Source organism: Mesitornis unicolor, unplaced genomic scaffold, assembly GCF_000695765.1.
Source record: "Mesitornis unicolor isolate BGI_N332 unplaced genomic scaffold, ASM69576v1 scaffold3433, whole genome shotgun sequence".
Classification (NCBI taxonomy): domain Eukaryota; kingdom Metazoa; phylum Chordata; class Aves; order Mesitornithiformes; family Mesitornithidae; genus Mesitornis; species Mesitornis unicolor.
In genome coordinates, this window is record NW_010175277.1 from 76,869 (window position 1) to 103,847 (window position 26,979).

At 40.5% G+C, this 26,979-nt stretch overlaps 1 protein-coding gene across 1 annotated transcript in view; it reads right to left on the minus strand.

Annotated features, from left to right (window-relative positions):
• Positions 1 to 194: 194 nt before the first annotated feature.
• The window catches only part of TMEFF1 (transmembrane protein with EGF-like and two follistatin-like domains 1), a gene marked incomplete at its 5' end in the record, with an annotated part of 51,910 nt that continues 25,125 nt past the window's right edge, over positions 195 to 26,979 (minus strand). Inside the window, 5 exons of the mRNA XM_010181325.1 lie at positions 195 to 1,424; positions 3,114 to 3,272; positions 7,291 to 7,414; positions 12,996 to 13,061; positions 13,908 to 14,056. Coding sequence (XP_010179627.1) covers positions 1,340 to 1,424; positions 3,114 to 3,272; positions 7,291 to 7,414; positions 12,996 to 13,061; positions 13,908 to 14,056 — 583 coding nt within the window. The remainder of the gene's footprint in view (positions 1,425 to 3,113; positions 3,273 to 7,290; positions 7,415 to 12,995; positions 13,062 to 13,907; positions 14,057 to 26,979) is intronic.

The window sequence follows — 26,979 nt, forward strand, 5'->3', positions numbered from 1 at the left end:
GCAGGAAAGCAAACTTGCATATTTTTAACGATCTACTTTTGTTTTCGTGTTGCTGGAGTGCTTTCCTCCAAGGGAATTCAAAGAGCGGTCAGGAAAATTAACACAGTTGTTTTTTCCAGCAAAACAACTTCAGGTCTTCAGCTTGCTGCAATTACCACATGGGGTAACAAATAAACACACTAAACCAGAGGCAATATAGTGAAAACGTTGTATTGTGACATGCTTTTCCAGTTCAAAATGTCGAAAGCATTTTTTTTAATTGAACAAAGTATTAAATCCTACATGCAAAATTCTGAAAGCCTAAACTACATGTTATAACAGCTGAACACATCCTATTCACACTTTATCTCGGGATCTTTCAAACGACAACTAACAGCCTATTAATATAACTATGACCAGCAGACTAATTTGGATGGACTTCTTTAGCTCTTGAAAATACTCTATACAAGAGCACTAGTAATTCATTCACTTTTATTTTTCTTTATTTTAATCACAAACACTATACAATCCGTATTGTAGGTGTCAAAACATGTATTTTCTTTAAAAAAGTTTAAGCAGTATTAAAACAGCTTTAACAGTGATAAAGTAGGCTTTATTCCAATTATTTGTGTTCAATTATTCAACACGAATTTTTACAATACCTAAATCTACTCAGACCTACTTATTTTGGACCTGTGCCATCTGCTCTACCAGGTAACTTCCCAAATTATTAAATTTATAATTTTCCTCTTTAAAAATAAATTGTTGGAATTATTTATGAAGATGGCAGTGCTTCGACCCAGCCCACACGTTTTATAAATATGTTACAACTACACACAGCACACAGCTTCACAGTTCATGCGATAGGCAGTGTCTAAAAAATCAGTTACTAACTTCCAAAAACATTTAAATATCTACGGTATTTAAACACAGTGTTTTCTAGATTCTCATAAGAAAAGTAAGCTGTAAACATTTTTACCTTTAGTTCATGCCTTGTTTGCTAGGTAATGTGGACTTTTTTGTTGGCTTGTTGTTTTTTGTTTTGTTTTTTTAATCTACAACCATTGGTGGAATAAATCTGTGTTCCCAAAAATATTACATTCCATGGATAAAGCACAAGTCTATTATATAACCATGTGATACAGATACAGAAAATGAACTACTGTATTCAAAAACATAAAAGTAAAGATACTAAAACAGTCCATAGCTGTTAGAGCTGATGCTTTCAGAATACAGACCAACATTGTTACACTAAAAATGTTCAAAAATAAGGCCTCTGAAATAAATATTTCCATTCTTTAAAAAAAGATATAATAAAAATGTACATCACATGGTCAATGTAGGTATAAAAATCACTAAGTTAAACCATTCTGGATGATGTATCTGAAGTAAAATGGCCTAGGTTTTGCTTCTGCCGACGTCCTCTATTGTTCTTGGGGCATTTTCTGTTAAAAAAAAAGAGAAAGAAAATGGAGGGCTGATTTTATATATACCACATAAAATTAAGCCTAGCAATAACACATTGACTTAATTTTCTGTACGTAACAATAGGAAGGAGTCTATGAGCTGTGCTGAGTGGGGGGGAAAGCTCCTGCTGTTTGGTACCAGATTGTCACCTTGGAGATGTCCATGGGACCCAAAATCTGCTTGAACTTGAGACCGAAACCAGAAAGTTGCCATATCCTTCAGCCTTGATCCAGCAAAACACATACCACGGAGAATAATTGCATTGGCTTGACTTAATACATATTTCAAACTTAAAATCCAGTGGATGGTAAGACTGGATCAATCAGCCTTTTGAAGTGCTGACCCTCCAGGTGCCCTGCTGCTCACAGCAGGCCCTGAGACAGAGCCCACCCAGGACTCTCTGTGGGGTGACTCAGGCAATCCCTTTTTTGGGGATGGACATGCAACTAGGAAAGGATTCACAAAAGCTGGCAATTCTGAACGGGGTGCGACTCAGCCCATCAGATGGTAGGCAATGCAGAGTCCTTGGGGTGCAGCAAGACAGACTGTCCCCAAGAGACTGTGAGCTGGGGAAGTAAGGCTGGAAGACGAGGGCTGCTGAACAACAGCCTTCCATGCCACTACTTTGGCCAGCAGGGTGTTGAATAAAAAAGAGATGACACCATTTGCATGAATCAAATAACTCTTACACATATGCAGGAGGTGTAAGATGTGTGTGCTTATGCCTGGTACGTTGAACATTAAAAAAGAGATAGTGAAGGAGGCCTATATTGCTCGTTCATAGGGGTGTCACTCTACAAAACTGAGTTTGGGAAGTCATGCACTAATGCAGTAGCAGAGAGTTTTATGGACCAATGTAACTGGAGCTGGAAAAGCAAAGGATGAGTTGGGGAGAAAAAGGCAAACTGTGGCATGGATGCCCAAGTGTAGGACTTAAATGCGTCATGGACCTATAAGGCAACTAAGTTATTCTTAATCTATCCCAGAGCTCTCAGTCCTCATTGGATTCAAGTCCTTGATGAGCAAACTGAATCTCTTGCCTCCAAAAAGAATCCATGGCTCTCATCTGAGTTTTCATACAGGACGAGAGTCTGAGACAACCCAGAAATCTGAACTCCGTGCTTGTGCATCATTACATTTCATAAAATAGGTTTCCGTGGAGAGTGCCCAATAACAGAACTAGCTGCACGTTAGTGTTCAGAAAGCATATATGATGTGAGGGATACTTCTCTCTCTGTGTAACACCATTTACAGCGGTACTGCAGGGAACAGCATCTTGTCAACCTCTCTAGTTTCATTGAGTGGGAGGGGGGATCATAGCTTCTATAAGATATCGGCAGTGCTTGAATAACTCCAGTGAAGGTCTAACAGAGTAGCTGACCTTTTGGATATCTTTCAAGGCTGATCTGTTCTGCTGGGTATTTGGTCTGGGGAATCAGAGTGGTTACTGGTGGTTTGTGAATTTAAACAAAACTGTGTTTTATGACCAAAAAACCAATGTCAACGGGATGTTACATAATCCTTCTTCTTCAGTCATTAGGTACTTTTTTATATGGGCATTTTAGGATATATGTTAAAGCACATAAATTTTGGGGGTTGAATACTTAAATGCAGAAAAAGTATATCCATACAATGTGTAATTTTTCACTGTTTTTGTCTTTACCTACCTTGTTATGCACATGACAATTGCAACTATAATGGCAATCTGTACAGCTCCGATTATTGCTGCAATAAGGACATGCGTAAGCTTTTGTCTACTTGGGACAACATAAAGAATACTAAAGTCTGTCTTTTCACAGTGCTGTCCAGTATATCCTGATTCACACCTGAAAAAGAAAAGGAATATTTCATGGAATCTGTAATTTGGCAACAGCCCAGTCACTTTGCAGATGAAATAAGGAGCCCAAGGTGACTCCAGCTGAGAAAGAGCTGCTGAGAAGGTGGAGACGTGATGGGGAATTATTTGGATTTCTGCAGCAAGATAAGAGACAGAGCAGATATGCTCTGCTCTCCTGCATAAGGTTACCAGTGGCCCTCTGAAAACACACCAGTGTGGTGAAGGCCCTGATTTGACAAAATAAATATGTGGGGTCATTATTAAATTGGGGCTATATTTAGGAAGAATAAAGTAACTAGGTGAAACAAGTAAACAAGCCTAAATGAAACACAAAGTGAGCTTGCTCATTCAGCTGCAATGTCCACATGAGAGAGAAATGACAAAGAGGAAGAGAAACCTTGAAAAATAGGGGAAAAGGAAGATCTCTATTCAAGCTGCAGCCTACAAAAGTGGACTCCTGCAAAACCTACTGGACAAGACCAGCATCAAACCCTCTCCTGCCTTGTCCCCAGACCAAGATTTGACGGAGGTTGGGTTAGAAAACCCAATGTCCGCAACTGTTTAAGTGGGGGTACATGTAAGCATCCATAAAAATTGGCCAGAGGTGCGGGAGAGATGGCTGGAGGCATAAGAAGGGCAGCTGCTCTAAATGGTATCTTGCCTGAGCAAAGTAGCAGTTAGTACAGTGAGAAAGTCAGCAGAGGCTGCTCCTGATCAGCTACACATGTTCAGGGAATGCGAGATGTGCCAGTGGTGAATGTGGCAGTGGAAACACGCTCTGGAGGAATTCATGTTGCAAGGCAAGAGAGGTGAAAGCACTAAAAGGAAAGGTGAGAGCCACCCGAGACACTGAGTTGAAGTCTGCAGGCTCAAAGCCCACCTCTTAAATCCCTGAGCAAGTTCCTTGCACAGCTATTCTTTAAAACTGGCTGATGCAAATGCATCATTAAGGGCAACTCAATCACACAATTGGCCTACAGCTCTATAGTAGAAAGCTGGAGAAGAATTACACGCAGGCAGAAAATCTATCCTCTTGTAAACTGGATCGGATAAGCCCAAATGCAACAAAGAATCGGTCTCATCCATCCAAAAGCTGTGTTGTAGGGTAGGAATTAGTTCTGTTTGGAGGAACAAAATAATTATTTCACAGACCTTCCTACAACTGCTAATGCAACTCCTAATCCTTCTTTGCATGCAGGGATAACAGCTGGGGTTTACATGTTCACAATCTTGTGACTCTACTTTCTCCAGCCATGAGCTGCTAGGTAAGGAGTTTTGGTTCAGGCATGAAACAAGTTCCAGTAAGAGTGGGGTTATCAAATAAAAGCCTCTATGTATTGTGAGTTAGCTTGGTAATGGCTAGGATGGGAATCAAGAGAAACATATATTAGTGTACAAGAAGGAAGAAGGCAGGGAACATATTGGTAATCATGCATAAAGAAACAATAAGGAAGGGGACTCCTCACTAGTGAAGAGGGATGAATTATTATTGTTACTTTGCTTCTGTTTTCATTAAAGAAGGTAAGAGTCAAAGTGTGATCAATGCGAGAATTACTTTAAACCATATGAGGCAAAACAAAGCAGAGGAGACTCAAGTTATTCAAAGATGCTTCCTCAGAAACACTGAAGGCAATTATTTCTGAGAAATATTGAATGGAGATTCAGGAGTATTGAATTCCTGCAAAGAAGAAGTGCTTGTGCTAAGAATTATATTGGCGGTGGGATGAAGTACTAGGCAGCAGTTTAAGTTACCTTAAACTAGTAAAACAGATTACAAGCACTCTGCTGAATTAATATATAGCAAGATAATATAGCATTAATATAATAGCAAGATAAATAGAGGTCAGCATGGCTTTATCAAAGTATGCTGATCAGTCAGTTAATGGACCTAGCATAAAGAAGTTTAGATTTGTTTGCAAAGGACTGAGCTGTGCCCCCTTGATGAAGGCTGCCATGAGGACAGGGCAGAACTGCACTGCACAAGGAGGGCAGCAGGAGACAGACCAGACCCCAGCTGTGCAAAGGCTGCTAAACTAAATATTATTATACTGACTACTACAAAACTTTCCTCCCATCTGCCTGCTGGCAGTCCTGGAGGCCTGCTGTACAACAAGCAAGAAGACTCATTGTCCTCAGTGAAAGTCAGAATTTTCTCTGCACAGGCATTTTCTGCAGTTTTGTAAGTCATCCGGTACCTCACATATATCACTACCAGGAAACGAGGACCAAATTAAACAATGTATATGCTCGATGTGTATGAGAATGCAAAGCATTTGAAAATAACAGTCTGCCTCTAGAATTCATCATTATACTTCCCTTGCCAGAGTAAGTGAGCATTTTTTTCTTTGGTAGAAGTACATGATTGCTATGGCAGATTGCTGTCTGATAGAAATAATTTGTTTTCTTCATAACTCTGATCCAGTAGCAAACATGCATGAAGTACAAGACCATCAGTATTTAAATAGCCAAGAAAAATCCAAAGTAAATCTGATACTTAGGGTTAAGACCTTACAGTCAGAAATTCTTCACTGAAACCATGTGAGGTTCACTGTGCTAGGTCTAGCACTGAGATACTGTTCAGGCTGATTAAATAAATAATTGAAGGTAGTAAGGGTAAATGTAATTATAAAATAGAATATAAAGGGACAGTGCATTAATTAAATTCATCAAAACATTGTCTATCAGTCATTATTAGAGTAATAATAAATACTTCAATGATTGACTAGTATTTGAATCGCAAGTGAATAAACTACTATGTGATTAACGCCATCCAGACAAAAAATCTGAGAAATGTAAAAATCAGTTCATTCATCTAGGAATGTTTTCCTTGAAATACCTCCACTTTTAATATTTAGAGGACAAATCCATCAGAAATTGTGTTAAACACAGCTCTAGATCAAAAGAATACTGTAATCAAATAGTGCTGCCTAATGCTCCTCAAGATGATGTTGGGGATGCACCCAGTTTCCCAAGAGAAGCAAAGCCACACTGAGGTGTCTTGGTTCTGGCCAAAGAAAAGATAAGTCCTATTGGAGAGGTGAAAATAAACAAGAAAGGGTCTCAGATGGGAAAAGGAATAATATAAGCTTTCAGATACCTGACAACTATACTGGCTCTGCCTTTTGGGCTTCCTGCTTCCTGGTCAGTCTGGAAACCCTTAAATCTTGGCACTGGAAAAATCCCTAAATATCCTTGGTCACTAAAGATCAAGGAAGAAAATGTGATATTATCATGGATTTACAGCTGAATTTTCCAAAGCAGATGAAGCAAAGAGCTATAGCATCTTCAACCACATTAATCTCAAAGTACAAGCCTGCAAGATAAAAGTTCAGGAGTAAAATCTCCTAACAGGAAGGGAAGAAATTTAGTTGGTGAAATGTATAGAAAAAATATCTGCGAGCTAAGGAAATAAAATGGAACATTCTGATTTCCTAGGAATGATGAGTGGCCTAATACTGAGTATACTGTGCTGCTAGATTATACCGTAGACAACAAATGTGGGCTAAAGAATATTTTGCAATTTTATACTCCCTAGATGAAGCCTATTACTGTGAAAAAGAGCAATAAATGTTAAAAATAAGATACTGATACTCTTGAGAGAGTTTATGACAAGAGTAATAAAATGTATAGACAGCATAAGAACAGACTGAGATGTCAATGGGGAAAGAGCAGTCATACAGAGAAGCCATGCAAGGCAAAGGCAGTTTTTTTGTGTTTGATTTTTTAACTCTAGACAGGATTTAGCAGCTGAAAAAAACAGAACACAACAGCAAGGCCCCAGTCTTCAGAGGGATCCAGCTTCTGAACTACCAGACTCACTGAGCCTCTCCTTTGAGCACCATCTCCCTCACGAGAGCAGCTGGGTGCTGCCCACAGCATAGGGATACAGCTCCTGTGCTACTGCTTAGATAACTGCAAACTGATACATGCTGTAGTTATGCCTAGAGAGCCTTCTGATTAAGCTTTACAGCAATTTCAAGCACATTGTGGAGGCATGCAGGACTTACCGGCAGGAAGCCTTCTGAGTGGAATAAATGAATTCACATTTTCCATGTATACAGTAGCCATTGAAGCTTTCTGAACAAGGTATGTGGTTTCCAATGTAAATGTCTTCTCTTTGATCACTGGCATCTTGAAAAGATACATACACAAGCAATTACACATAGCTGTATGATATTTATAGAAAATCTCAACCAAGAATAGCATACCCTTAAAAACTTGCAATGATTAAAGCAATACAGAATAATAAAGCAAAAGCTTAAGGGTGAAGCTTCTGAGACACCCACAGAGATTTGCCAGGATGTATCACACTGAAAAATGATCCTCAGAGACATCTAAATATGCCTTTTATGTCAGGTTTCTTGAAAGGAGAAAAGTGATCATGACAGAAACAAGCGAATGCAGGAAGATCAGCAGTTTTGTCAGTGGCATTGTGGCACAGAGCTAACACATAGATACAGAGAACTCTCTTCCATGTCTAAACAGAGGGAAAAAAACCTGAAAGGTTTGGAAGAAGCTAAACACCGTTTTATGACTACTGGGTAGAAAACTCAATAAAGCCCTCATCTGACTCGTACCACTGGTCTTATAGCTGAAATCAAACATGCTACAAAACACTTTTTAAGTGTTTCTCCTCAGAGAAGCACTGTTATGGAAAGGGAACTTCAAAATATTTGTATGAGCTTAATATGCCCATTCCTCTGGGAAGTGTACTGGGTCTGATTGGGGTGGAGTTAACTTTCTTCATAGCAGCCTGTACAGCGCTGCGTTTTAGGTTTCTGACTGAAATAGTGCTGATAACACACCAGTGTTTTGGCTGTTGCTGAAGTGTGCTTGCACAGCACCAAGGCTTTCTCTGCTTTCCCCAGCGAGCTGGCCAGGGGTGAGCAAGAGCCTGGGAGAAGACACAGCCAGGACAGCTGAACACAACTGGCCAAAGGGGTATTCCCTACCATACAACATCATGCTCAGTGACAAAAACTGGGCTTTTGGTCTTTCCAGTGTGGCTGTCACAGAATCACAGAATATTAGGAGTTGGAAGGGACCTCTGAAGATCATCCAGTCCAACCCCCCTGCCAGAGCAGGATCACCTAGACTAGGTTGCACAGGAAGGCGTCCAGGTGGGTTTTGAATGTCTCCAGAGAAGGAGACTCCACAATCTCTCTGGGCAGCCTGTTCCAGAGTGCTCTGTCACCCTCACAGTAAAAAAGTTTTTCCTTATCTTCAGGTTGAACCTCCTATGCTCCAGCTTGCACCCATTGCTCCATGTCCTATCATTGGCTATCACTGAGAAGAGCCTGGCTCCTCCATCCCTCTCTGGGCTGTCACTCAGAGGCTGTCTGGGCATCAGTTTGCTGGTGGGACATTGTGAAGGATAGCTTTTGAATTACGTGGGTTTCTTTCTCCGCTTTTTCCCCCTTCACTTCTTAACCTGTCTTTGTCTTGACCAATGAGTGTTTCTCATGTTTGTGCTCCTGATTATCTCCCCCATCCTGCTGGGAGGAAGGTGGAGGTGAGTGAACAACTGGGAGGTGCTTAATTGCTGTCCAGGTCAGCCCATTCTGACATTACTAAAACTTCTTACATTACTAAAACTATCTAAAGCTGTGTACATTTTCAACCACTGTCCCCAAAAAATTGTTCTGTAAAAAAGTCCTAAACACAGAAGCTGGTATTTCATAATTAAATTCTCTAAAGAGTAGGGATCTAAAGATGTGAGTGTAACTGTGGAATTGTATTCATTTCCTTGGCAATAGACTATAGCATCACAAATACAAGATTGTAATGAACTGCAGGTGCAAAGTAAAAAGAGACTGTGAAGAAGAAATCTCTTATACAATTGCAGATATTTGAAATATTACCAGCAAGAGAGAGAATGTATTTATACAAGAACTAAACAAAAAAGAGGCATGCTGCTGTTTTAGGTTTTGACTGAACATTTTCTGGAATGTTTTCTAATTTGTTCCAGAAGAAAAAAAATCTCATAGAGGACTGAGATATAAGGAAGTTTGGTGGTTCAGCTTGTGCTTCAAAGCTTGAGAAGATGTGATACAAGGGAAGAACATTGCCTAATACTAACAATATGTCCATCACTGCTTTGTTGGAATAGACTATGTTGTGGTATGTCTAAGAGGAGAAAACTGGGGATGGCTCATCCCAAAACTGCTGCCTCTTCCAAGATGTTAACTACCATTCTATCTGATCCCAATCAAAGGCTAGTAATAAGCTAGATACAATTATATTAGTTTGTTCAAAGAGCTGTGCCATGTCTGGTTTTAATGCATGTACTGATACAGAATGTGAGGCCCAGTGACAGATGCATCCCCCAAAACGCAGCCAGGTACACATGGCCATCCAAGTCAAAGGCAAAACTTGTATTAAGCAAAGAGTTGCTGTTAAACGCAGGAGGTGATTCCTAGTGTAAACCAGACATTTACTCATCTATTGATGGGAATCCATTTTTAATCTGAGAGGCCTGCTAGACTGCTTCAGAGCTTCAAAGTGAAGTATTTAACTACAGCAGGAGCCTTGAAAGAGCGACTGTATGTAAGAGTTCAGATACTTCACCAGAAGGAAGAAGCATGCACAAAACCTCAAACCCTGATGCTCATCAGGGTGAATCTTTCCAGCTGAATCTGGTAAGAGAGACCTTTCTGACGTACCTTTAGGTACATACTTGCATTTCAGGACAAGGAGGCTGTCATGGCTGTGGTTCTAGAGACCAGAAGGTGTTATACATTCAGAGAGAGAACAGGGCTTAACAAGAGTAACTCACGGGAATTTAAAGCAAAAGCAAATATATAGAAGTGTGGACTGTTCTCTTATCCTAGAAGAAAAAGCCATTCAAAATAGTTCACTTCAGGCTCTCACTATCTAAAAAGATCTGACTACTGCATTAAAAAAAAAATCAAAACAACTTTTCTGCACAAGGCATACTCCCTCCATGCACACCATTGGCCGAACTTGAGACTGCACAAGTTATACACATAAATAATAATGATAATAATTACATAAAATGTTTTTTCCACTAACTAGATTTCAAGGGCAATTTATGTGTAATGAATAAAAGGCTGTAACTTCTTCTGAATAGGAACCAAAAGTGGTGTTTCATTACATCACATAATAAGATATATGTTCCATTTGGTGCCTTTTATGCCTTCATAATGTAAGTGGAAACCAACATTAAATCATTCCAACGTGTACACTACACGGAGTGAAAATAAGTGAATTTGTGAAAAAAAGTATACCGAGCTTTTTGGTACTGAATGAGTTTTGAAGAAAAAAATGCTCAAGTTGTGCCAGGGGAGGGTTAGATTGGATATTAGGAAAAATTTCTTTAGTGAAAGAGTGGTCAAACACTGGAATAGGCTGCCCAAGGAGGTGGTGGAGTCACCATCTCTGGAGGTGTTCAAGAAGCATGTGGATGTGGCACTTCAGGACGTGGTTTAGTGGGCATGGTGGTAGTAGGTTGATGGTTGGACTTGATGATCTTAGAGGTGTCTTCCAACCTTAATGATTCTGTGAGTCTGTGAAAAACGCAAGGAATGTCTAAAGCCATGGTTGGGTGGCTTTACTCTGGGAGGCCATGGGAGTGCAAAACATGTATAGTGACAGAAAAAAACTAAGCTAAAAAAACTAAACGAAACCAACCTCTCGCAACAAAATCTGCATTAAGACCAGCACTGAGATGAAACAACAGTGAGTTATGGTCATTAGTGATTCCCTCCTGTGCAGAACAAAAGCACCCATTTGCAGACTGGATCCTGTTTTCAGGGAAGTTTGCTGCCTCCCTGGGGCCCAAGTTAGGGACATCACCACAAGACTGAAGAGCTTAGTACGACCTTCAGACTACTGTCCATTCCTCCTCATTCGCCTGGATACTAGTGACGTAGCAACATAAAGTCCTAAGTCTATCAAAAGAGATTTCAGAGCCCTGGGAAGAATGCTAAAAAAATCAGAAGCACCTCAGGTAGTGTTTTCCTCAATCCTCCCAGAAATGTGAGGAGACTTTAAAAGAAACGGGAGTCTAGGATATCAATACCTGTCTCTGGGACTGGTGCTTCCACAAAAACTTTATGTTTTTAAACCATGGAAGAGCCTTTGAGACACAAAGTATGCTGGTGCCTGACAGGATCAACCTGTCCCAAAGGGCAAAATGTGTCTTTGGGTGTAAGCAGGCAGGACTGATCAAGAGAGCTTTAAACTAGAATTGATGGGGAAAGGGGATACCAACAGCATTGCAGTAGGTAAGCCAAGGGCTGGCATGGTGTTGCCTGAAGGTGGCAATGCTAAATGTGAACATTTGCACTTCTCCTGTGAGTGAGTAGGCTCAGAAGCATATTTGAAATGCATGTACACCAATGCGTCAAGTATGGGAAACAAACAGGATGAACTGGAAGCATTGGCTAGCTCCCAGAACTGATATAATTGTTATCAGTGAGACTCGGTGGAATGAGCCCCATAATTGGAGTGCTAGGATGGAAGGCTACAGGCTGTTCAGGAGGGATAGGGGAAAAGATGGGGACAAACTTTTAGCAAGGCCTGTTGCGACAGGACAAGGGGTAAAGGTTTTAAACTAAAACATGGTAGATTTAGACTAGATATAAAGAACCAATTTTTTTATCATGAAGGTGGTGAAACACTGGAACAGGTTGCCCAGAGGGGTGGTAGAGGCCCCATCCCTGGAAACATTCTAGATCAGGTTGGACAGAGCTCTCAGTGCTAATCTCTTCTTCCTGGTACCCAGTGACAGGACATGTGGGAATGGCTCAAAGCTGCACCAGAGGAGGTTCAGACTGGACATAAGAAAGCAATTATTTACCAAGAGGGTGGTCAAATGCTGCAACAGGCTTCCTAGAGAGGTAGTCAGTGCCCCAGGTCTGTCAGCGTTTAAAAGTAATTTGGACAATGCCCTTAACAACATGCTTTAGATTTGGTCAGCCCTCAAGTGGTCAGGCAGTTGGACTAGGCGATCCTTGCAGGTCCCTTTCAACTGAAGTAGTTCTGTTCTATTCTAACAGTGCTATTATTTGTGAGACAAGAAAAGGAGAGGTTAACACCTATGCACATCTGCTCGTCGCCAATAACTTAAGAAAAACAGCCCTTTTTTTTCTGGACTGCAACACTTTGAGGAAGAGCCATGACGCGCAGAAGCATATTTATTCTGAGAATGCTCCAGACACACACAGGCTACTACTGTGTAAAACAACTAAGCAGAAATTCTGCCTTATTTCATTTATATTAAGGTAATTATAGGTAAAATTCATATAGGTATAACATTTCCAACCAATGTGATTCAGCGTATTAGTTTCCTGAAAACATTTTAAAGTGGTCTAACAAATACAGAATCTCCCATTTTGTTCCAGAAGTCAACAGAAAAGATGGGGTCACAGGAGGGAGGTTTGTGTCATTTCATCAGGAATGTCACAGCTTGGTGTCTTCCAGTAAAGTAATTTTCACAGCACTTGGTGGGAGTCTAATCCTGTGACCGCTGCATAAGGTGGGGAGCAGCTGGGCATCTTAAGAGGAATACAGCAGGCAAAACTGACAAATTGTGCGCATCTCCTTCTTGCCAGCCTTGCGACGTGCTGTAAGAAAGGAGCTGTCTGTCTCGATTACAGAAATCAAAGCTGTAAAGCAGATAAGGGACCTGCATGCTCTGTTTTCTCATCTTGTGAAACCGTAAGCAAACAGCACAAAGCCAGCACAGTACCTTTCACCTCTGGCCGATACTGCATGCCATCGTCTTTCTTTCCAACTGCGTTTGTGTCATCTGTGTCTAGGCAATAAAAACATGCACGGATAGCTGTTAGGAAAAGCTTATTTCCAGACCACTACATGTATGCCATTGAGAAGTCAGAATAACATTTTAAGAAGTATTTTTATTGCAGTAAAACTGGACAGACACATTTCCACGGTGTTCCTCTCAGACAATCAGGTTGGTAGGACACCTGGTCAGTAACAGAGTCAGTAACCCCAGAGAACAGGCCAACACATGCCACACCTCAAGCTGCAAGTTTTGAATGAGCCTAGGTTATTTCTGTGACAGTCTGGTTTGGTTTTGGAACCGTCCAAGCTACAGATCTCGACGTAAGTGGCAAAGAGATGGTGGAGAGTTGTCACAAGAAGGTCCTAACTACAAGACCCCAAAACTTAAGAGCCATGCACATGATCAACTACAAGGCAGGCAACAGAGGGTTTCAGTCAACCATTCCAACACTGAAAAAGGAAATATTTGGGCAGTCAAGGCTTAACTTGACTCGCCTTGAAAGTACACTGTACAGCCCTCAGCAGCCAGAGGGAACATTTCCCACACACTGGTATTCCTTTTTCTCTCCTACTTCATACCGCCTCCTTATGTAAGACTTGTTGGACTATTGTTTAAATTCTCCTAAAAGCTTTTGCTATCTTTTCAGGTAACAGCAGCCAAAGGAAGGTAGTGTAAACCCAGCACACACGTATGTAGTGTAAATATACCTCTGCATGGGGAATTCTAAAATAACAGCAGGGAGTTCACTGATAACTGGATCAGTGACTTCTAGTCAAAAATGGAAAAGAGAAAGCTCTACCACGCCCATTCTTATGTCAGAATTTACATTTACCAGAGAAGCAAAATGAAACCTACCTGAGCAGTGTCCAAGATGCCTGATGTCGATCTGCTCTTGCCTCAGACATGACGCTTCTCTAACAAAGCATGGATTGTTATAGGAACTCCCATCAGAAGCACATACAGGATTAAAACTGTAGCCACTGCAGTCTATATTACATACACACCTGTTAATTGAAACATACAGCAAAGCAAAATTGACATCCAATAAACAAAATTAAGTCGAGTCCTGAATAAACTCTAGCTCATACACTAATAGCAGGAGAAAAGAGTGTGTTGCATGAGGATGCTGAAGAATTCGTTGATGTCTCGGGCTTCCAAGCAGAATGTGCAAAATTATGAATAGGTGCTTCATTGTGCTTTTCAATCACGTATTGATGTTTCTTGTAGTTTTACTGTGATATCAGTCTCATTGATTAACACCTGAAAATTGGTAATACATCGCTAGGAATATTTACTACATTAATTTAACAGTTCATGGTGTCTGTTCTTGACTGTGAACAAATCCAAATGAATGTTCCTTCAGAGAGAGACAAAAGAAAAGGACTCCCATTTCTTTTAAGCAGTAAAAGGAGTTTTTCTATTTCAGAGGCTATACAGAATCAATATGCTTGGTTAACTAGGTCATTTCAGCAAGACATTCATTCATAACTTTGAAAGTTAACAGTGGGTTCATTATGTTGTATTTAAAACAGGATTATGTGATCTGAATTATTTCATATTGCATCCAATCAACACTTTGGTTATTCCAGACACAGCATGTTCCATATAATTTGCAACTAGGGATTGTAAAACAAATGTGGGAAAAATTAAGACCTAGCATGTAGCTGATTCCTAACCACCCAAATGTAGGACAGCCAAAGGCTTAGATAGGGCTATGACTTACCTGGTTTAGGTTATACAGTTTTGTTGTCCCAACAAAAAATCCTGAAATTTTACATCTGGGAATGGAACAGGAAAACTTCCCCATTCTCCAAGCCCACTTCCTTGTTTACTTTAATCAATATTCTACTTTTTAACTGAACCTCTATTTTTGAATGAAAGTTTCTGTGTGTGTTTCACACTGCTCTGCAAGCTCCACTCTGCCTCTGGGCTGTGAGAGGTAAGGTGTGTGGCTGCAGAACAGAGAGTGCGGCAGACGCCTGGTCCAGCTCCTCCTGATGCTGTGAGAGCAGGGAGAGCTGCCCGGCATCTTCTGAGGAGGTGGCAGTGGGCAAGTGGTCCTTCCCTTGCCAGAAAGGTCTACAAAGGGGACACACATGGTCTGACTTCTAGGACCTGCTGCTAGCTTCATCTTGATTCACTCTTGTAAGACACAGGGTGGGAAAAACTCCAAGGTACCAACTTGCCAAGTTTTTAATGTTCTTTCCAGCTGTTCCAGTTACAAGTACATGTTTAAATAGCTGTATGTGTGTCTGAAGTCAGTTACAAGCCTCGCAGTAAAACCTAATTCCAAGCTGCAGAAACACTGAAGATTGTCAGTGAACATTTTCCTCTCCTTCTCTTTCCATGAGCATCTTTTGCTATGTATGTTTAAAGATGTTATTTTTACCAGTAATATTTCAGGCCTGTAATATTTGGATTGTGGCTGGACAAAAGAACATCACTAGCACAAACAGGTTTTTAAGTGCACCTACTGGCAGTGAAAAACTGCCCCAGTAATGACTCTCTACACATTTTACTGACCTACCTCAAAGTACGCCTGAAGCCGCTAAATATCAAGATGATGAACATACGATAATTTTCCTTACTAGAAATGGTAATGGTTGTAAACCTTAGACCCAGGAAAGGAAGCACTATTTTGTTTACATGTTCCCACTTTATTTTAAGCCTAATAAGCCTAATGAGGGGTTTATTAGGATTTACTATATGCAAATGAAAGGCTCATGGCTCAGCAGTTGTGCACATTTGATACAAACGAGCAGAGAGCTACTCCTCATTTGTATGACACTGGCTATGTGTTTATGGATACCTTTGCTCAGCCTTAGCTCTCAGGGATCACTGCTGCCTGCGTGCGTCCATCTTTGTCAAGTTTGAGCACATCCGTATGCATCATCTCCAGACCAATTCCAGCTGTATTTCTATGTCCTAACGTCTCTAATTCTGTCTGTAGTCACCATCCAAGGTCCGTAGCATCATAATTACTGTTGGTTTTTGTCATTCCCAGTGACAAATAAAGTTATTTTTGAAAAGGACTTTTTTTCTTTCTTATGGTGACATTACAAGCTAGAGTTGAAACTGCTTGGAAACTGCTTACATTTTCATGCTTTGTTGCATTCAGATTTAACATCTAATGTTAAATGCTTACATTTTTAGCATTGCTGAATGCCTGGTTTGGGGGTAGTTGTGAATTCCTGACCTTTTTCTGATAAACACTCTCTCAGTCTTAACTCTAACCATCCCTTCAACATATAACATTTTCTTTTTATAATTTAAAATTGACATCTAAAAGTAAGAAAATAAAAAAACCAACAACACAAACCAAAGAGGAGAGCTTGTGACATGTTCTTAAGTACTGGGGCAGCGTGAAGCAGCTGCAGCCCCCTGACTCACTGCTGTGTCCTTGGAACAGGACAGAGCTGGTCTCTGCCAGGGATGGGAGTGAGTGAAACACCAGCCTGCTGCCAGTCTGGATACTGGGAGCTGCTGGAGGCTTGCAAGCACACCTAATCCCTGGAGAGGCCCTGCTGGCACCACAGACCCCGACCAGCTGGCAGATACACACGCTTCCCGCCCACAGGCGTGCAGGCTGCAGCCATACCTACAGCAAGGCCCTCATCAGCCAGACAGACTCCAGCCAGCCGGTAGGACATGTGTCTGTTCTCTGATCTCCAAAATCTGCCCCTGCTTCCAGGATCAGTGCCACTCTCCTTCTAGGCCCCTTCCCCTGTCCAAGGGCATTGTCTTTCAAGACACTTTTTCTCTCCAGAGCCCAGGCTGTCAGTTTCCCCGTCCTAGCAGTCTATCGGCAGAAATGCACCACACAGCCAGCTTCCCAGCTGCTGACTCTGCCTCATGGCTTGCTATTAGCTGGAGAATTCAGGACATGAAGCTTGTTTAGCCAAGGCACTACCCAAAATTTCCAACCAGTCTGTGCTTATTGGAGCTCAGGAATTCAAAGGTTCAATTTTAAACATTCACCCTCCCCACCATGCTCCCGATTTTCTGTCTGATGCTGATAGCTACATCTTTGACTACAACCACGACACCAAATGGTACATCTGGCCTTCACCTGGCCATTTAGTTACTGGTGTAGGGGCTTTGATGGAGCTGTCTGGTACATAAAAGCAGGTGGTTTAAACACACTGTGGGATAATGAACAATTGAACCGGACTGATGTACTTAAAATTATCGAGGTTATTCTGCTTCATTATGCCAACATAAAAGCCTGAACATGTTCAGAGGGCTCAAAGGGAATAATTTAAGGTGAAGACATGGAGTGTGAATGCTCTGAAGGGAGCAGGGCCTCCACAGATACAGCAGAGAAGCAGAGAGGAAGCCAGGAGCACATGTTAGAAACCTGTATCTATCAGGGAGGTCTGCGTGGGGCACAGTGAAGTTATCCTTGGTACTAGACCCAAAACACAGCCAGGCTTGCTGGAAGCATCAAACTGTGAGATGGGAAGAGTGAAATATGAGAAGTGCTGGTCTCAGTAGAAAACATGAAACGAAAGTTGTTTTTAACTGCTCAGTGTTTGTGAAGGAAGGTAAAACTGTGGGAGAACAAGTTGCTGCTCTGATGCTGCAGATCAAACACACTGAAACTGGCAACTGAGTCCCTGAAAGAGGACAGGACCACCACCACAGACTGAATCAAAAAAGCAGCTCAGGAAAGTACTGGGAGATCCCCAAACAAACTTGCTATGAAATACAGAAAATATGTTACACTCTGAAGTCAGAGCTACAGAGGGCAGGTAAGAGGAGAAGATGACAGAAAAGCCAGCCTCCTGAGGGGAAAAAATTCCCACCACCAGTCAGTTTGAAGCCTAAAGCCAGGCAGAAGTCAAAGTCCAAGACTATCAAGCACAGCCCATGGGGTTGAACCATCCCATGGACCTTACAAGTAGCACACAATGTATGGGAGCAGCACACAGCAGACAGTATTCATGAGCTAAAAGTGAGGTCCCAAAGGGCAGAAATCTTCAGGAAGGCTGTGTTTTGCAGTCAGGGAAATCTGTGTGAGGCATCATGGACTGTGGGCTTTGTTTTTCTTCACAGCTGACTGAAACCAGACACAGCAGTGAAGTCTGATGTTGTAATTTGTTCTGTGACAAGTCCTGTTTATGCTAGGGAGAGAGCACGAAGAGAGCAGAGGTCAACATGAAGAGCTGCTTAGAAAGGGAGGGCAGGAAAAATCCGAGATCATGAAGGGGGATATGCGGATGATCACAAGAAGGGCACCCAAGAGGAGAGACAGTAGACTCTAATTGTAAAATTCCTAATATCCTGCCTTTTAAGCACTTACTCTCACTTCTGCCTTAGCTCCTGCCAGCACTGTGTCCACATACAGTGATCTGTGAGAACAATGCCATGTGCAGCTCCCTGAGCTCGGCTGTGCAGCTATGAACACTTTCTGGCATGGCTTGTCCCAAATGACTGCTGAATGACAGCCCTGGTGGCCACAAGCCCACTACAGGCACTAGCCTGAAAGGTAAGCTTCAAGGGCAAAGGGATGCAAAGGTTTTGATTGTGTTCTATATTTTGTTCTCTGGAAGCCCTGGGCAATTAGGACACCGCCTTGAGCATGAGAGATGTGCTTCCCATCTTAGCCTTTTCTAGGTTCTGATGCTCTGAGGTGAGCATTCAGTGACTCTCCTGGCGTCTCATGTGGATAGACAGTGCAGAAGTTTGAGCTCTGTCTCTCAGGCCAATGCCGCTCTGACAGATATGTTTATTCCTTGGGAGTGACCCCACAAGGGAATCAGGAAGGATCTTGCAAAAGAAAATCCAAAATCATACAAATTTTCACAAAGAGAAAAGTAATTATTTTGAGACCTTGCAAAACAAAAATGCCAGAGTACTTTTAAACATCATAGTATCTTTCTCCTACTTTTCAATTATTTATATCTGCTTTTTGGAATAACTTCCAGGAACAGCAGTGGTGCAAGCATAAATTAATGTGTGAAGCTGATCTTGAGTTGATATAAGTGAGAATAAACACAGAAAAGTCTGCATCAAAAATAAAAAAACCCTACAAATCTACAGTAAAAGGCTTCTCCGTTCCCCTAGTTGCTTTTTCAAAGTGCCATCCTTCAACTCAGGCTTGCCAAAGCTGTGACACATTGGGTAAATCAATCATCATATCCCAAAACAAGTCAAGACTATGGCAAAATCTTAGCTCTGATACTGATACTGGGTGTTTTGCCACCATTGCTTGGAGATGAGTGTGTGCTCCACAGCTTGAGCCTCACCACTGCTCTGCTGTTGGCTTTTGTATGTGTTTGACAACACGATCCTGCATGATGCCCCAGGAAAATGAAAAAAACCTACCAAGCGGTGCCATCATCCTGATGTGTGGCTGATCAGCGTAACCTTCAGAAGAAAAGAGCTAGTCACTTCAGGAAAAGTCACGTAACAGAATTATGTACTAAGGATGCCTTGAAAGTGTTCAATGCTTCATGCCAGAAGGAAGTGAATGAGTGCTTCAGGTTTTTGCCGTAACAGCTTGTTGTAAAGATACAACACGCAGTGGGATAAAAGAAGTCAGAGCACTACAAGAGTGGTTTTTTTCACAATAACCTTCCTATTGCTTTTAACCAAAAGGATTGCAAGAGGTAGCTAATTCTACAAGTTGGTGTCTTGCTGGAGAGGCTTGCTGCTCAGTGTCCTCAATAGATCTATTCTCTCATTTAGCCCTGGAAAGTCAACAGGATGTATTCAGGTGTTTTCCTGATGTACTATGGTACAAAGAAAAAAACCCTTAATTTTGTGACCTGTCTTCAGAGAGCTGACATCCTAAGAAAAATGGCACCAGCTTGCCAGGACAACATGCTTTTAGAAGTTTCATGCGTGTCATTCATTAACACCGGTAATTAAACAAAAAAGCATTTGAATTTCAGGAAAGTAGAAAGTGAAATAATTAAACCAAACAAAAATCTGATGTGGTTTTAATAAATTAGAAATGAGAATGTACAACTCATTTATTAGGGGCTACTAAGTGTAACAAAGAAAACATGTTTAGCAAAATGATGTGACATTTTTGAAATGAGCTCAGGCTGTAAGAGCACTTGCTGCTATCAGTAAATTAATTAGATCCCCAGAGATCAGAACACATTTCAATGCTCCTTTCTGTTTTCAGGCTTCAAGGTGTACGTGGCTCGTTGGAAGTTCTGCATGCTTATGAACCATGTCAGATTCAAAGAAAGGAAGGAAAAAAAGGGAAAAGGAAAGCATTACAGATTTGCAGAGTGGGCTTGCCTACGGAGAGCGGCTGGCATTTCCAACCCACAGATCAGGCTGCTGCATTTGTGCTCCTCTGGGATTTTTGCATGAATGTATTTTTCTGGCTTGGTCTCACAGAGAGGGCTGCTTGTTACCCCTTCCCAGTTGCCAAAAGCAACAGCGAGCTTTCTCAGCTACTCATCCTTATATTGGCACATCAGTTTACAAATGTAAAATGGAAACGCTGGAATAAAACAATGTGTGTGAAATGCACACAGATGGATAAGTGTATGCTTGGCGGAATAAATTTAGGTGAATTGAAATAGCAGGGGTGTTGCAATTGCAGTTAAGAAGATAACCATGTCAAATGAAGGATTACCTTTCATTTGAAGTTTCTTCCCTTGTGTGCAATTCTTCCCTGATGAAACCTGAACTGAGGAAATCTGGATTTCAAAGTGATTTCTCTACTTATTCAACTAGACCTGAATCTTCATCAGTTTTTTTGGCATCTTTTTAAAAATTCCTTTGTAGCTCTGGGGAGATAAGGGCATTAGAAGTAGATTTCGATTCTACGAGCTTCTCTGTGTCCTGCTTGAACTTCCTCTCAGCTTTTACTTCTGCCCAGTTATGTAGAACACTCTTTAAATACCATATGCTTCAGCTACTTTCCAGCCATCTCTTCATGCCCTTTTTTAATTTCATGGCATGACTTGCTCTGACCACTGTAGAAATTTAGTCCATAACTTCAGTGAGCTTCTAGCAGCGTGCGTGGTGAACTGATGCTTGTTCTCACAAGTGTGACCTAACCCTCACTCCACCCTCAATTAACAGAAACCTTCAGAGACTTGGCACACACTGCTGCAAAGATCATTAAAGATACGCATTAAAAATCCAGGCCTGGTTTATTATCCACCTAGGATCTATTCAATTTCTTAATAGTCAGTATAATGAAGAGACTTTTATACTATTCCTCTCATATCAGGATTTCCTGGAGCCCAATTTTGCATAATTCAGTAATTCCACAACACAATCAAAAATCCCTGGTTTAGGTTGATCTCCTCTATTGTTTGTGTTTCCGTGTTTTGTTTTACACGCAGATACTTAGGATTTCTTTCTGCTGGACCAGAAAGCTGTGAATTGCATTTACACAGGATTAAGATAACCTTCCTTATCTATATGTACATATGATATCATATGCTAAAAAGGTAAAACAATAAAAAAGGTTGGCTATGGTAAATGCGTGGAAAAAGTGGTCAAAAGGGGCAAATATAAACCAGCATGGCATACTTCAAACAAACCAAATCTTTCCATGGAAGACAAATTAGACACAGAAGGCAAAGACTGGGACTTTAAAATGTCCATATTGGTATTTCTAAGTGTTAATACTCACACTTCTGAATTTCTGGTTTGGCCATTGTGAAAACAGACACTGTAAATTATAGGCCAGTTGAATCTCTGTGTTGCTGAGGCACATTTTCTTTCCAAAGTAAATCTCGTAAAATGTTAATCTCAAAAGGTCTACTTGGGGATCAGTTGTCAATCTTTCTTGAAAATCCACATTATGAGTCAAAACAGATCTTTGACAGCATAGTACACTTAATTAAAAAGACTGAATGTGCTCAGAATCTCATTTCCATATTTTATGTGTTAAAAAACAAAATATAGGCAAAACTGAGAACATGACACATTTGAACTTTTACAGTGAGGCTGGTTTTCAGTTAATGATTTAAAAAAAAGGAAGAAAAATGGTATTTAAAACTAAAATTAATGAAATTTATTCCAGCTTTTTAGGAACTGCAAGAAATGAAGGTTGTTACTGAGCATAAGATGGAGGGCAAGATGACCACTCAAGTGGGGCCTTGTCAAGATGGAGAAACCTCCTGAAGTCTGAAAATGAAGGGAAAGCCACAGGACAGACTGCAGGTGGACTGGCAGAGGAGTGGCTCTGCAGAAAAAGACCCGAGTGTCCAGGGGAGCACCAGGCTGAGGGCCTGCATCACAGGAGGGTCACTGGCAGAGCAAGGGAAAAGACTGTTGTCCTCCACTCAGCACTTGCGAGGTCCCATCTGGAGCACTCTGTGCAGTTTTGGGACCCCTCAGTAACAGCAATTACTTTGAGAAGCTGGAGATGGTCCAATGACAAGCCATTGGGATGGGTAGAGGGTCAGAGCATGTGCTGTGTAAGGAAAGACTGGGGGCACTGAGCTTGTTCAGCTGAAGAAGAGGATGCCAAGGAGGTGACTGATTGCTGCCCCAAACTTCCTAAGAGGGGTGATCAAGAAGACAGAGGAGGGTCTTTCCAGAGGTGCACAGTAGAGGGGCAAACCACAACAGTCACAGGATGTGGCAAAAGAAATTCTGATTGAACACAAAGAAAGTATTCCTTGAAGTGAGAGCAGTTCAATTCTTGAGCAGACACCCATATGTCAAATCTCCCTTCATGGAGATGGTTAGAGCTCTCCTGGAGAAGACTCTGAGCCACCTGAATGATCCACCTGTGGCTGCAGTGTAGGAGGGGAGCCTGCACCAGACAACCCCCTAGAAATTCCTTCCAACCTAAATTATTCTACAGTTTATGATTTCATTCTGGATATTAATTTTTTGAAGATACACTTTAAAATGCTTTTTAAAAGCAACATTCCTTCCAACACTTACTAGATGTTGGCATTTTGTTTTATTCAAATGTCTAGCAGTGCTTTGACATGCAAGAGGCAAGAGACACCCCACACAAAACAGTGCAAGAGCAGGGGATATAACTCCACATAAGAAATATGACTTTTCATTGTTGGAAAGAGACTTCTAATGTGAAGAAAAAAAAAGTGAGATGAAACCCCTAGTCTACAATTACTTCAGTTTATTTTAAATATTAATAAGGAAATAGTATAAATATATATTATTTATATTTAATGTATAAGTATTAAAATGTTCTCCCTTGCTCTGAGCATGAAGTTTGGTATGCCTAAGAAGAAACTTGCAGAAAAAATTACTAGATAATAGTAAGAAGACTTAACAAAATTATGGAAATCAAGACCATTTGAAAACTGAAGTCTTATGAAGAAATATATATACTTAAGAACCCATCTTTCTAAACACAATATAAAAAAACCCAAAGTACAAGTAAATTTATGTTATCGGTTTCTTTGTCAGTGCTGCAGGTGGCTATTGTAGAAGAAAAGAAAAGAAAATAGAAAAAAGAAAAAAGTTATTCAGCTCTCAAAGGACTGTAAATAATAGTTTTTGTTTCAATCATATGCAGTAAACTAAGGCATCATGTTGGTTAGAAGCTTTATACAAATTACATTGGACATTATTTATCTGAGATCAAAAAAAAAGAATCACTTGAAGTCCTTAATAGACACCACAGTACTACAAATATTTATATAAACTGCTTTCATTGAAGAGCTGATAAAGTGCTACGCTGATGAAAATGATTTTACAAGAACATCTATTTTCACTTGTTTACTGTATTATTTTAAGTGTTTCACTATTATCGATATACCGTCCTCTGATTGTGTACTGATAGGATGATGTGTTTATCTTTATCATATAAACAATCAGGATAACTGAGAAGTCCAATGTGTACTATGAAAAAGCTGCAGTCTGGTTACCCCAGAGTATATCAACAGCAAACTGTATGTGTTTGGGTTGGTGCTCTATGGGATTTACACCACCAGCTCTACGTGGCCCCAAGCTTTGTGCTACCGCCTCCACTTCTCAACCCGACTTCATTTCCAGTTCAAAATTCCAGCAGAAAACACACATCACAGTCCTATCCCTATGTCTTTAGGCTTCTGGCCAGTATCCCACACAAAAGTTTAAATATACCAACCTCATGTGTCCTTTTTTACTCCCCTGCTACACATTTTGCAACATTACCTGTAATATGTTGTCTTTACAACACAGCAGAGGAAAATTCTGGCCAGAGAGACATTTTGATGGGCAGGGTAGAAAAGGAGGTACTGACCCATTGGTCTTAGGCAGCAGCTTTTCCCAAGACATATACAACCTAAGTTTGAGTTTTGTTGCTAAAGGGGAAAAAAAAAATCACGTCCAATTCACCTGTTGTCTGCATCTTGTTACCTCAGACCTACAGAAAACCACTGTATGGACAATATGGCACAGTGTGCCTTTATGCAACCTTAGACTAGTGCATCCACAAGTCATTTTCTCTGCTTTTGAAAAGCCTGCCCATAAACTAACATATTTTTAAAATAAGTTGTATGAGGAAAGGAAAAAAAAAAGGGAAATAAATTTCTGTGATGTTTCTTCAACATGATTTATTTTTGCATTTATATAAAGAAATAATGCGCTGATTTGCATACAGCTGAACATTAATTTTCTATGTATGGCATGTTGTTTATGACAACCAACTCCTCAGACTTTATTTCCTTGTCTCAGTCAGTCCACTTAAAATCAACATTGAAAATTTTTGCAGATGTAGTGGAAATGATAAAGTTGTTTGTATTTTTGCATTCAATTTACTATGCATTGTAACCACTTCTGGTTTAGATAGATAATGTTTCTGAGAAATCAAACAATATGAAGATACAAATCTAAAATGCTGTGCAAAGGCTGAATTCTTCAGACAATGTGTGATCTTGTGCAATAAAAGTGTATGTAGTAACTTTGATCAGAGACAGCTATAATGCTTTAATGCACAGGATGAAAACTAAAAATTTGTAAAATCTTTTCAAAGGGGAAAACACAATTTAAGACCAACAAAAAATTAAAATTGCTAATGTAACATGAGGTGCATCTCAGCTGTGTACAACTGAACTTGTTTAAATTTGCTAAGAAAAAGAACCAAGGTAACTATAAGAAATTAAGCTTGAAGGGATATGTAGAGGTCATTTAGCCCAACCCCCTGCTCAAAGCTGGGCCAGGTCCATGTCTGCCCAAGTTCAGACCATCTCCATGGATGAAAACCCCACAGCCTCACCAGACACCTTGTTCCAGTGTCCAACCACCCTCATGGTGGAAACATTTTCCAATGTGTCAGATCAGAATTTCCCATGCTCCAACTCGTGCCCATTGCCCCTCACGCTATCACTGTGCACCTCTGATAAGAAAGGGCTTGCTTAGGCACCAGCAAGTCCAACTCTAAAAATCAGGAAATGCCAAGCGTTTTCTCCTATGGTCCTGCTCCTGCTTCTCTGTTGCATGAATCATCCTACAGCTTTCACTGAAACTGTCAGGTGTCATCATGTTTTGCACAGGACTCCCACATCTTTCCAGGTCCAAAAGACAAACCACAATCCGTAAGGAATAAAACTGTCTTTAGCAAGATCTTCCCATTATCAGGGGAAAATCTGCCTATTCTGCACTCCAAGCTGTTGTGGTGGGCCTGTTGGCAGATCTTGAGTTTTCTCATTAATGCCGGCTCATTTATCTCAAACCACTCAACAGTCTGTGGCATGGACGTTTCCCCTGCCATCAATTCACTGTCTGTCTGCAGGCTAATCATCTTATCTGTGACTTAGTTTCTCTATTCAGAAAAGGGGAGTACAGATGCCGTTTTGCTTCTCAATAGCACTTGGAGCAGAAAGGCACTGATGTTTGTAAGGTCTCAGATTGCATGGCTTGGAAAAGAGGATGAGAAAATGCCTAGTTGTATATTTACTGTAAGTATTAGACGGCATCTCATGAATATGGCTTGAGATTATCTACTGAACATTAGGAGAGTGTTCAGCTAACTCATTCAGTAACTATCATGAAGCAAAATCCTCTTAAAATGCTTTCTGTAATCACATGGATCACTTTATTAAGTGTTTTAACACCACAAAGTTTAAGCAAGGGATATCCAGGCCCAAAAAGTCTACTTCTGTTTATTGTACTTTTAGCCAATGGTTCAATAGGCATTACCCTACTACCCAAAAAAGTTTCAGTGGCCATTCTCATGCCTTAAAAAGGAAAATCAGGACAGAATATTTATGAAATTAGGATGCTTGTGTGATTTGCTAGAACTAGGGCTGATATTGGTCGGTTTATGGTGCAAAATTAAATAAAATAATAATATGAACCTAGCAGTGTTTATACACAATAATTTTATATATCATGATAGAATTTTATGAGGTTAAAAAACATGTTGGAACCCAACAGGAAAACGAGTAAGAATAAGAAGTAAAAAGCATTCTTAATTGGTGGTCTACTAGAGTTTCCCAAACAGAAGATTTCAATCCCATCTTGTTTCTGACAGATAAATAATTGTTTTGAATTTAGGAAAAAAGAAGCCATCTCCTAACTTCTACTTAAACAAATCTGTGACTTTCTGTGCAACTTGTCAAAATTAACCTTGTGAAGGCAACCTGTATCAACAGAACCCAATTTAATCTGTATCTAAACAGACAGTGAATATCACTAAAGCCTATTATAACGGTCAATGGCACTAGGCAAAAAAAGAAAAAGGGGGGAAATTAAATTATTTATGTTGGAAAAGCGACAAAACTGGAAAAATCATCTGATAGATTGCGACCAACCTTCACAGGAACATTTTCTAACTTTTGAGTATTTTCTACATAAAAAATGTTTGTTTTCACATAATTTTTAATGAGGACTAATTCAATAAATCTTCAAGGCAAAAAGCACTCTCCTCCTGTTGTAGAGAAGAGGGAGCATGGCTTAATTTTGTGTGAGTAGGATGTCGGGATAAATCTTCCACTCCTCAAATATATCCTAACTGTGTTATAGACACTACATAGCTGCAGGAATG